This window comes from Jaculus jaculus, chromosome 4 (assembly GCF_020740685.1).
Source record: "Jaculus jaculus isolate mJacJac1 chromosome 4, mJacJac1.mat.Y.cur, whole genome shotgun sequence".
NCBI classification, from domain to species: Eukaryota; Metazoa; Chordata; class Mammalia; order Rodentia; family Dipodidae; genus Jaculus; species Jaculus jaculus.
The window spans coordinates 48,558,127-48,571,128 of NC_059105.1; the positions used below are offsets into that span (position 1 = coordinate 48,558,127).

At 42.6% G+C, this 13,002-nt stretch overlaps 1 protein-coding gene across 5 annotated transcripts in view; it reads right to left on the reverse strand.

Moving 5' to 3' along the window:
* The window catches only part of Myo1b (myosin IB), a 183,387-nt gene that overhangs the window by 90,671 nt on the left and 79,714 nt on the right, over positions 1 to 13,002 (reverse strand). For all 5 annotated transcript variants that reach the window (XM_045147061.1, XM_045147060.1, XM_045147058.1 and 2 more), the window contains exon 4: positions 4,345 to 4,439. In XM_045147061.1, the coding sequence (XP_045002996.1) occupies positions 4,345 to 4,439 (95 nt within the window). The remainder of the gene's footprint in view (positions 1 to 4,344; positions 4,440 to 13,002) is intronic.

Below are 13,002 nucleotides of genomic sequence, written 5' to 3' on the forward strand. Positions count from 1 at the left end.
GCATCAAGTGACCTCTGGGCAATGTTACAGGATGGGCCAAGGACTGGTCCTAGTGGACACGAGCCGCCCTGTGGACCATTACCAGTCCACACATGAGAGCAGGCTTTTAAAGCTGCTGTAGCAACCTAAGAGCTTGTCTCCTGAAGCCGAAGTGAAATATGAGAGCTGATAATTTCCGTAGCTTATTTTATTTTATTTTGCCAGTATCAGCCAACAACAGTTCGTGGGGATGGCCTTTTGCCTCACTACGGAGGGTCTGAGGAACACTCACTCCTCTGGCCAGAGGCAGCTCCTGTCTGATGTGCTGCAAGCCAGATGCCAGCCACTAAGCAGACAACAACAGAAAAAAAGAAAAGAGCGAGGGCCGGAGAGATGGCGCTCGCCTGCAAAGCCACAGGACCCAGGTTCTATTCCCCAGATCCCAAGTAAGCCAGATGCACAAGGTGGCACAAGCATCTGGAGTTCGTTTGCAGTGGCTGAAGCCCTGGCACACTCATTCTCCCTCTGAGGCAGCCTCTATCTCTCTCTTAAATAAATTAAAAAAAAATTAAATTAACAAAACAAAAAGAAAGAAAGAAAAAGCAGAGGAAGCACTACACCAGTAAAAGTTCTACTGATGGAGTGAGGTATTCTGTTCCTTGATTCTTTAGTTTTCCTCACTTTCTCTCAGAAAGCATGAACACCAGCCCTCAGAAACAGCACCAGCCACCTCCGCTCAGTGTGTTAACAGGGAAGAGGCACGAGCCACCCAGGAGCCGGGCTCTGACTCCGGGAGCAAGCAGAACAGTTAACAGCTCTCAGAAGGGCGTCCTGCAGTGAGGGGCTAATTAGTGGAGTGCTGCACCTTCTTGGAGCATATGTTCCCAGGGAGATGAGGAACTAGCCAGGACCATTCAAAGTGACCGCAGCCCACTTCTCATGACTCACTCGGGAACAAACTGATACAATCAGAATACCCTCAAAAAAGCAATATAGCATTAGTCATGAAGACTGAATTTTAAAAAATCAAAGCATTTCTTCTTGGTGGAAATCAAAAGGAAGCTATGAGATGTGAACAAGTAAGACTGTCAGACATGATCAAACATACAGACAGAGCTCAGCCATCACGCAAGCAACAGTAAGCTGCCTGCTGGGAAGGGACACTGTTTTTAACCTGCTTTTCTTCCATTTTCAAAGTTTTATTACCAAATAAAATAAATGCCCAAGTTAGCATACAAGATGAAAACACCTCATTATTTAACAGTACAAAAGCAGAACAAAATTATAAACACCAGCATTTTAAATAATTTTTATACAGTTTGGCACAAGTTTCATTGGTTAATCTAGAGACAAGATGGTGTACTGCTGCTAAGTACTAAATACTTTTCATGCTAAAAAAATTGCTAAGCATTCTCCCAAGATGCCTTTGTCATGTTAAAGTTCTTGTAAGTTAAAAAAAAAAAAAATGGAAGTTCTGTACAGCCCAAGACTAGTGTCTGTGAACAGGTTTTGTGGGTAGGCAAGAGGGGAATGAGAGACCTCAGGACTGACAGCTTGGACTGGAGTCTCCATGTGAACACAAAGGAAAGACCAGCAGCCAGGCGTGAGACAGAGCTGGAGACAGAACTGTTGGGTTAGAAAACAGACCAGATATGTGAGACACAGGAAAAGAAAGAATTGAGACACTTATAGTTCCATAATGCTGAGTGATGGCCCAATTTGCTGCAGTCAGAAAGTTTGGTTATAAGAAGGTAAAGACAGAAACTGAGTCCATTCTATAAATGATCAGCTTGATATGTACCTGAGACATTCAGGTAGACTTGTCAGAGAGGCACTGAATATATTAACTAGAAGATTAGAAAAGAAGTGCTAGCTGTGAGCATAAAGGTAGAAGATATTAACATATCAGAGAGTAATTAGATTACCTAAGGAGAGAATACAGAAAGATAAAGCTGTCTGATACTTTGCAAAAGAATTAATTAACCTCTGGTAGGAGAGACTTAGAGTTCAAATAAGACTGGGAAATTCTCAGAGTATCAAAATTTTTGTCAACCACTTAAATATATACAAGTAGTTCCTTGGGTTGGGAGATGATACATGGGATCTGGGGAGTCAAACATGCTTCCTTGGGCTTTACAGACAAGCACTTTAACTGCTAAGCCATTTCTCCAGCCCAGAACAATACATTTAGCCAGCTAAGCACTCAGTAATTTTCTCCTGGATGAATGAGCAAATACACAACATGAAAAATTTGGGAAGAAAAGAAACTCTCAGCCTTAAGAAGATATGATAGTTGACTTCAAATAAAATGAGAAAGTTGGGGTTGGAGAGATGGCTTAGCCATTAAGGTGCTTGCCTGCAAAGCCAAGGGACCCATGTTCAATTCTCCAGGACCCACGTAAGTCAGATACACGAGGTAGCACAAGCATCTGGAGTTTATTTGCAGAGGCTAGAGGCCCTGGCATGCCCATTCTCTCCCTTTCTCCCTCTCTCTTTCTCTTTGTCAAATAAATAAAAATATTTTTAGGAACAAACAAACAAATAAGAAAGTCAGATGATTCCAGAGAATTATGACCAATGGGAAGAAGCAGAACTCAATTCAACTCTAGAGGAAGAAAAACCACTTTAACTGAACTGTTATGACAAATCCAGTGGCCCTCCATCAGTATACAAGAAGTTAGGCTGTCCCATGTGGAAGATTGTTTTGTTGTTTTGGGTAGGGTCTCACTTTAGCCCAGGCTGACCTGGAATTCACTCTGTAGTCTCAAGGTGGCCTCGAACTCATGGTGATCCTCCTACCTCTGCCTCCCGAGTGCTGGGATTAAAGGCGTGAGCCACCACGCCCGGCTCCATGTGGAGGATTTTGCATGGGATGATCTTTAAGTAAAATCTCTTCCAAAGGAATGAGACTATGCTTTGTTCTTAATATGCCAGTCTTTTCTTTCTATTTCTGCTCGCCCATTATCTAGGGCTTCCACAACCCTGCAAAGAAGCAATGCACTGTGCCTGCAAAGGGTGAAGGTCGGGAGGCAGATGCTCACTGGCCACTCGTTCCTCCACTGCAGGATGGTGTGGAGAAGGGCTCTCCTTGAGACAGTCAGTGGAAAGTGATGCCGTCTTAGATGGAATACTCCTACCAATGCACACAGAGGCTTCCAAAGACGTGCTTTTGTAGGAGCTTAAAATCGATTTAGAAAGGAGAATAAATATCTATCATGGATTTTTCTTTCCTTGATTCATGGGGACTCAAAATGGTTAAGTCTGATTACTAAATAGCCATGCAAAAAATAATCATTGGGCTGGAGAGATGGCTCAGCAGTTAAGCGCTTGCCTGTGAAGCCTAAGGACCCCGGTTCGAGGCTCGATTCCACAGGACCCATGTGAGCCAAATGCACAAGGGGGCGTACACATCTGGAGTTCATCTGCAATGGCTGGAGACCCTGGCACATCCATTCATTCTCTCTCTCCCTCCCTCTTTGTCTGTCGCTCTCAAATAAATAAATAAAAATAAACAATAACAAAAGAATCATTTAAAATCCCAGTTCTATATAGTAAAAGGAATGCCAACTTTGAGACTGTCCTCTACAAAATATTTTGTAGACAAACATGACAATGCTCTCCTCCTTGCCACCCCCTCCAGCATTCACTGGCTCATCAACTTTATTGAAGAAAAGAGTGTCTGCTGTGGCCTGAGCCTTTCCCAGTATGGATTTTGACAGCGGAGTTCTTTTGAAGCCTTCCGGGTAGCCGGGCTCCATAAGTGAAATCACTTTCTCATTGAAGACCACCCCTCAGATGACATGCCTTGATGTGGGGCTCAGGGAAGCTGCACAATCTCTCCACTGTGGGATGCTTTTATGGAAGGCTGCCAGGCATCTTAACAAAAGGCACATAACAATCTCAAGTCTTTAGGCATCAGAGCAAAATGCTACAGTAAAAGTCAGCCTCACTGGTGCCTTCTCTAGCTTTCTGGCAGAGAGAAGGCCTGGATGCATCCTCCTCCTCAAATCATTCAGTATTCTTTGGGGAAGTGGTCAAGTCTCCAGGGCCTCAGACTTTGTTGGGCATCTTCAAGGACAGGCAAAGCCTTGATACATGCACAGATGATGCTCGGAAGGAGGCAGAACCCCACATCTGATCAGATGCTGGATGGAACCCTTCTGGTGCCTCACCCCTTCACAGGAGAGCTGAGGCCAGACCCCCACCTGAACCAGTGCTTGGGCTAATCACAGTCCCCTACAAAGGGGGGCTTCAAAGTGGCCTGTGAGCAGCTGGCTGCTGGGCTCCACAGGTACTCTGCTCTGGTCATTGTCCACAGCATTACCTTCCACAGAGAGGAGTCAGCGTGTGTGGTAATGGCCTCACCTGTTTTTCCTGCTCCACTCTCCCCAGTAATGAGAATACACTGGTCTTTATCTTGATCGCGGAGAGATCGGTACGCTTCATCTGACAGGGCAAAGCTGCAGGGGAGAGCAGGGAAAATGGCTTAGAATCCACCTGGTCACTGTGGCTCACCAGATGGAGCTCTGATTTGCTTTAGCGACAAATCACCATATTTTATTTCCTCTCTGTTCTTAAAATAGAGAAATCAGCAAGTCTATCCTTGGTGGCCCATTTACCTTTCCCTAGACATTCTGTTAATCATATGGTACTGATTTAGTCGACTCTAAAGCTGACTTCATCTGACCCCACATGCTGTAAGTTTGGCTCTTTGTATTAAAAGCTAGGTATTTCAGAGAACCAAGAAGAAAATGCTATATCACATGTCCACACTGGGATAAATTTGAGATTGCTCAAAGCAATATACTTTAGTTCAATATACCAAGGAAATAACTATCAAACATGGAAGTTTCCATATCATAAAGGAAAAAAAAAAATCTTTCTGTAAAAAGGACATTAACATTTTGAAAAATGTTATTAAATACCAAGTAGCTATTACCATCATAAAGAATGACTACTTTCACAGCAAATGACAGAATCTAAAATTCACCAGGCACTACTAGGTTTGCCTTGATTCTTACCTAGGCCCAGGGCCCCGGCTAGCCCATCCGACCTTATGGTGGCAGAAGGTCCCTATCATGGGCGGCCAGGGCAGTCCTCCTACTGACTTGTCTCGCTTCAAAATGTACAGATAAAGTAAATTTTGTCCTTCAAGCAAACTGAAAATACTTCAGGCAATATGATAATATTTGTGTCAAGTTCCTCCTTTTCATTTGTCAATAAGTTATTTGCTGAAAGTCTACATGTCAAGAACATGCTGGAAGTACAGAGATCATTAATACTTACCTCTTTTTTGAGTTCTCAGTCAAGAGCAGAGAAGAAACAAGTAGGACATGGCAAGAAAAGACACTAAGCCCTGTTACAAAGACATGTAGAAAGCGCTGGATTGCAGACAGGGTCCTCTCAACAATGTGACTGGAGTTACAGAAAGTTTTCGTTCTTGCTGTAGGTCAGGCAGACCTGGAATTCACTACATAGTCTCAGGCTGACCTAGAACTCATGGCGATCCTCGTACTTAGCTCTGCCTCCCAAGTGTTGGGATTAAAAGCATGTGCCACTACACCTGGCAAATTATAGAAATGGGGTGGAAAACCCTGTCTGAATGAATGAGTGTGCAAGGCAAAGAACTCTGGAGCACAACCAAAGGCTGAAATATCATGAATGGAGGTAAGAGGTCCTGAGAAGTTCCACACTGCTGAGAGGAAGATTGACAAATGCTAGAGAGAAAATTGGAAAAATTAAGGAGCGCAGAGGTGCGAGAAGTTCTGGTTACCATGTGTTCGAACTGCCCCAACCCCGTTATCATTAATAATTTTAAATCTCGCAAGGCTAGCACAGGCAGTGGTGTCACCTGTCAGTCACACGACAGTGTGAAAGAGCGCAGGGCCTTTGCTTTGGCTGGGTCACAGCATGAAAAGGTGGGGACGTGTGGATGATCAAGGTGGAGGCATGGGGCACAGGGAGAGTTCAAACTCGGCCAACTGGCTTTCCACACCACTTAAAGGCATTGGGTTTTTGTTTAGGAGTGTGGAGGCATTTTATTAGCAATGACATACTGGGTACCTTCAGTGAACCAGGAACTGAGTGAGTTACCCTCATATTCATAATCTGGTTAATATTTAACATCACCATTAAAGTAAATGTTAGTCCCTTTAAAGAAAGGGCATCCTGAGAAATGACACGAGAAGCCCACAGTCCCTTTCTTAGGAGGGTGGTAACTATGACAGAAACATCATAAACCATTCTCCCCCCTCTCATCACGTTCTCTCACAGTGACTTGTTAACAAATCTGCTGGCTGGACTGTTCTGTGATCCCAGAGTTTTGAGTCACCCTGGTCTTATTCTAGAACCCTTGTATCAAAAAGCATGTAGTTTTTCATGCAAAAGAAAACTCTAACTATATTTACTGAATGAATGTATGATTAAAAGTAAATAAAAATGGTAAGTATATAATGAAAGTATCTGGCATAGATTGCTCCAAGTCATTCCATCTGAACCATGAACTGACCTCTTTCGGCCCCTCAAAGCCCTTCTAACCTTCTCTACATGACCAAAGCCTTACTGACGGCCCATAGTACCTCCATGGCTTCTACGTAGGTAGAAACATGGAAACGAGCGCATCCTCTGTGCACCCCACATGAGAATGGGACAGCAGGAAAATATGAAGACAGAGCACATCCTGGAAGTGACTCCCAGGTTTCACAATGGCAATCCCCATCTATATGGCCTCCAGCAGGCCATTTGCACTGGCTGAACTAATATTTCTCCAAGTGCAAAATGGAGAATATGCTTAATTAATTTAGAGGACTAAGTGACAGTACATAAAAGTGCATTGGAAGTATCAGCCCTAAACCAATGCCAGGACATCTTTCTGTGCTATAATTGTTATGCACACGTTATCCACAATATAAGCTCCTGTACGGCAGAGGCTCTCTATCCGGTTAGCCTTTGTCATTCATACAGCTATAAGCCGAAAATGTCATCAATGCCGAGAAATGAAGGAAAGAATGAACCGGCAAATGCATGAGTAGACTCTCTCAAAGCAGGGGCAAAGTCAGTACCAGAGTGAGCTCCATGAACAGTGGTAAACTCTGGAAAGCAACACTTCTATTTCCTCTTCGCCTTCCTCCCTCCTGCTCTTCCTCCTTCCAGAGAAGAGCTGAGAGATGCCACTTCCATCACCACCTTTGGTAAACCAAGCAGAAAGGCACTTGACAGTGAACACAAATAAAGTGTTCCAGCCATACATATTTACTGAACTCATCATGGATTATTTAATACAGGCCTTGGTTCACAGTCCTAGGACTCAATTTAGTTTTACATTCTTATCATTACTAGATACAAAGTAATGGAAAATTACCTCAAGTCTGAAAAGTCATGTGACACATGCACACACATATAAGCCTTGGGAAGATCAGCAGTGACTCTGCCAGGGATTTACTACAAGCTGAAACACCTAACTCCAACACTTATGTCTTCCTGTTTGGTTAGAGGGAAACAGAATCATCTCTGCTTCCAGGGAAACTGTTTCTAGCATATTTCCCCATCCCTCTATGCCTCTCTCCCTGGACGTCCATTTTTTAATAAATACTAAAAAAAAAAAAAAAAAAAATGACCTCTGCACATTCTCTGGTGAAATTCAAATCATCTGTAGATGGCTTATAACCTGTACTATAGTGTCAATGCTATAAATAGCTGTGATACTGTGATGTTTAGCAAATAATGACAAGGAAAACGTTTGCACATATTCAGTACAGATGTAATTTTTTTCCTAGTACTTTTGGTTCAAAGTTGACTGAATCCGTGGACACTGGGGGCCAATCGCACTTAACTGCTGTCCCCAAAGATAGGACTTGATTCATCTAATGGAGGGTATGATTTTAACATAACCTAATGGTTAGAAGAGATATTTTTAAATTCAGGATACCAGGGAACCAGTGATTTTAAACTGACAAGAAAACTCTGCAAAGTACTTCACACTAAGAAAGTTGGCTTGCACTACGGACACACCCTTCTCAAGTGATGTCGCCAACCCTACTTCATCTTCACTGGAGCGCCCCAAAGAACCCAAGCCCTCTCTTAGACCCCATTGGTCTTCTTCCTGGCAACATTAGCACATCCCCATGGCCAACATTTATAACTATAAACTGAAGCCACATGCCAGTCCTCCAAACCTCTCTATAATTAAGGAACCTAAATAAATCTCTAGAGAAGCTTTTACTTAAAACCAGTCCTGGCCCATATGCTTCCTATTATTTTGTGACCACGTCAGCATTGTTATTTACCACACACAAGAATGAACGGTTAATTATAATATAATGATGATAACGTGAGGCAAACACCATAACTTCTATCCCACCACATCAAGAACAGAGTTTCTCTGCTGCTTCTGTCCTCTACTTGAGCTCTAAAAGCAGAGGTGGCCTGACGTGGATGTGACTTCCAGATCAGCTACACGGCTGTTCACTGACAGCCAAACTCTGCCCAGCACCACGCATGTCCACCGTGTTGCCAACAGCTGTATCTCTTACTTTTAGGTTTCAGAAGTTTGGCTTGGGTTCAACTGTTATTTTCTGGGACAGTGGAATGTTGGGTTGCATGTTCCAAAGTGCCCAGCTGGTATTTACGTTCTCGTCCATCTTACTTCTCCTCAGAGTGCTAATCACAGGGGTTCTGGCTGCATGGTCATCAGGATCGTGGCAGCACTTCCTTCCCCCAGACTCCCTGCTCCCCCCCGCCATTTCCTTGCCAAGCTGGTTTCACCTCAAGTGCGCAGCAGAAAAAGCATATGAGACACGCAAACACAAGGCCGCCACAACCTGAGCTCACATTGCCCCGAGTGCAGCCCATTCTCCACACACATCTAGTCTATTTGGAGGACTTCTGTGTTAGTGCTTAACAGAAAAGAATTCGTGTCAGAAAACTCCCCTGAACTCAGATTCAGATAACTGATTCTGCCCTCTTGTTGCAACTTTTTTTTTTTTTAAAGCTCTCAAAATGCATTCTCTTTGATGCAATCCTGAAATCCTACGCTACTTTCAAATCACACCCGGGAATTCCCCCTTCTGAATATAGCTGGGTCTCAAAATGCTCTCCAGTGATTAACATCTTGGTTGTTTCTTTCCTTTTCAAGCTCTGGCTTAGTCTTCAAATTGTTTCTGAACTAAGTTACCAAAAAAAAAAAGTGCTTAAAAATGTCTAATCCCCATATGTTTTGCACATTCTACCCAGTAAGAGCCACTGGAGCCCACGAGAAGGACACAGCCGGGAAGGGAAAGGAGAAACCTAGAGGGGTTTATTTATTTTTGTTGTGTGGAGAGTCACTATGTTAGCCTTCCTAGTAAGATCTTCTATGGATATATTTACATATTGAATTGTCTCATATTCTTAATTCAGATATATGTACCCCTTTGGAAACCATGACCTCATTGAATTACAGTTGTGTCTTTCCACCAGACACTTAATCCTATCACATCTTAAGAGAAAAATAAGTCCTAAGTTCTTATGCTTCTTTGTACTTTTATCCTGGAAACTTACAGCACACCTCTGTCCTATGCCAGCACAACCACGACAAATTAACTTATTTATACAATACGGTTATCTCCTCAGAGCCACAAGATGAGCATTCCTAACAATCAGAGCAAGAGAAATGACAAAAGTTAGCCTTTTCCAAAATAAGTAGCGGTGGGCCAAGTGGAGGTGGTGAAGCAAAGGAGAAAGAAGATGAAACAAAGGATGGGCAAGGGGCAGGCGGGTGGGGTCTGGGGCTTAACAGTTGTATGGTTTCTACATATTACATGAAGTGGTACAATGTTAATTCTATGTGAGTTCTGAAAATTAAGGAGATACACACATATTATGAGAGAATGAGATATGTGAAAGACTACTAAAATAGGAGCACACAGAGAAATAGCCACAAGAATAAAAGTTTAAATGTAATTATATTTTTTAATTTAAAAAATGGTAGGAAAATAATGACAAAAACATAGAGGCCAAACAGAAAATAAACAGTAAACTAAACCAAGCAGATAAATAATCACATTAAATGTTAATGGACAAAAATAATCCATTTAAAAGGTAGGGAATGTTAGAAAGGATATAAAAACAAATAGGAATCATTTAAATATAGCATGCCAAAAATAAATGGCTATAAGAAAAGAATTATATTTTCTTTTTCTCCATCTGAACTGTAAGAAATCTCAGCCGGGCATGGTGGCACACGCCTTTAGTCCCAGCACTTGGGAGGCAGAGGTAGGAGGATAACCGTGAGTTCGAGGCCACCCTGAGACTACATAGTGAATTCCAAGTCAGCCTGGGCTAGAGTGAGACCCTACCTTGAAAAACCAAAAAAAAAAAGAAAAAGAAATTTCAAGCTACCATCCCAATAAAAGGACACACTGCCATGGCTTGACATGACACAGTACAGCTTGAGACTTGCCTTAAAAATAATCTATAATTTTTCTGAGAATATTTCATTCAACATTTACTTTCTCAATTCATATAGATTCATGTTTTAAACATAAGTGGCCGGAATTCTCTTGGCTATGTTCACGGGAAAGGGCATGTTTCTACTGGCTAGGACATAACATGACGTGGAGATGAGTCACGTTACAATGACATCTGTTCGGGAGCGGCAGTGGTAGAGCGCCAGATGAAGTCAACCCTTGGAACAGGACATGACGAAGAGGCACAGAAGTGTCTTTTCCCTTTGGTGCTGGTGTTCAAAAACCAGTCCTTCTGTGTCTGCTTCGCAGATGGCTTGGCCATCCTTAGTGTATTCCAGGTTTCTTGAAATATACACTGGGTCACTCAAAAATAAACGTTAATCTTAGCAGTCACATGTGCAGGGCATGATGTGTCAGGCATGGTGACATGTGCAAGTAATCCTAGAACTTCAGTGGTAGAGGCAGTAAAATCAAGAATTCAAAGCCAGCCTCTGCTACATAGCAAGTTTGAGATCAGTCTACATAACACCCTGTCTCAAAGAAACAGTCAAATGTAACCACGAAGAGGAAAAACTCACAATGGTTCACATTTAAGTTTAAGGATTGGCCAAAACCCCACATAATTAGATAAGAAATTCTTCTAAGTTAGCATTACATTAAAAAAATAAAGCTCTTTATTTTAAAAGTTCACATATTAGTTATAGAAAATAATCCAGGCCTGGGCTTGGTGATGTAGCTCAGTGGTATTGAGTTTGTCTAGAGTGTGTAAGGCCCTGTGTTCAATCCTCAGCATCACAATGAATGATGATAGTAGGCAGATAGATATAGACAGATAGATAGATAGACAGATAGATAGCTAGATAGATAGATACATACATACATACATATTTGGACATACATACAGTCAGATGAAAGATGACAAGCAAACGAAAACTCAAGGAAGGCCAGGGAGATGGCTCAGTGGTTAAGGTACTTGCCTGCAAAATCTAATGACCTGGGTTTGATTCCCCAGTACCCGTGTAAAGCCTGATGCACAAAATGGTGCATGCGTATGGAGTTCATTTACAGTGGATAGAGGCCCTGGCCCGCCCATCCTCTCTCTCTTCTCTTTTCTCTCCACATGCGAATAAATAAAACATTTCTTAAAAACTTAAGGATAATCTTCTTTAGTGAATTTAGAAAGTTTATTTGTTTATTCCTCTTGTGAAGAAGCTGAGGGATAGATCAAAATTCTTGGGGCCCAATAGGCCATGATCATTATCAAAATCCCAACGGAGAGCCTTGAGTTTGTCAAGTCTCAACACATTGGCTGGAATTTACTCAACAGAATGAACACTTGTCCAGATTTTATAGGACGGACACGAAGGTGGGCTTGGGTAGTGGGTGGCTCTTTTCAAAGGTAGATGACAGAGGCAGGTACTGGAGACAGGCATTAGGGAGTAGATAAGAGGTTTAAAGAGACCAAATTATCCCAGGCAGGAGAAGGACTGGCTTTAAGATGGAAAGCAATAAGGAGGAAACATCTGCCTTCAGGGCCTGGAAACTGCTCTATAAATTGACTAGTAACCCAACTGCTGCTGAGGGTGTCCTTCATAAAAATTAACTGCTTCAAAGAAAACATTACACAGAAATGTCCCAGGACCAACAAACCATCACAGGGGGAAAGCCCTTTGCAGTGGCAAGCATCCTGCCTGGGCTTGGCAAGAGGTCAAAGCAGAGACTAACTATGTGTTGATCAGTCTTGGCTACTGTAGAGCCTATTATCTCACAAGGTAACAAGGTGTGGACAGCTGCCAGTGCTTCATCTATCCCAAAGACACTAAGATGGAAGTGTATAGAGAAGCAGAGAAAGGGCATGCACAGGACAGGGTACCCAGAGTGCCCAGACCGGGATGGTTGAGGCTGGTAGTCGGGTGCTCTAAGGAAGCAAGCAATGAAGAGCATCTGTCCTCTAGAAGCCTAAAATCAAACACTGAAGACACTCACATTCCCCCGGCCCAAAGGAGGTCGGCATAGGTCAAGAACACATGGACTACCTCTAAAGAAGTGCAGAAAAGGGAAGAATGACTTTTACTGAAAGAAGTGTAACACAAAAGCTGCCAAATTCTGAACCCCAAGCCACATACAAGACAGAGGCCGGGAGGAAGCGGAGGGCTAAAAGGAAATTGTGTTATTTCCCCTGGCCAGAAAAGAACAAAACACACCTGATTGGGTGGAAAGAACAAATACACAACTGGGGCTCTTAACTCCAATAAGCCCTTGGAGTATTTTTAGTAACTATTTTAACAAAAGAATCCTAACAATTATCTTTTATTACCAACTCTCATCAGGGTAATTGCTCTAAGTCTTCAAGAACAGCCTTTCCAGCTCAGTGTAATACAATGTCAACATGTCCCCAACATAACTCCCAGTGCTTTTAAATTTTAAAACATTATTTATTGATTTCAAAATGGTTATTTCCATAGTTAAGTTTTGTGACTGTATCGAAGGCAGCTAAATCTTGGCAACACTACCTCAGGAGAGGTTAGTCCCAACATCTCCCTAATCACCCTTAGGACTTAAAGCTGAGCTTATCCTT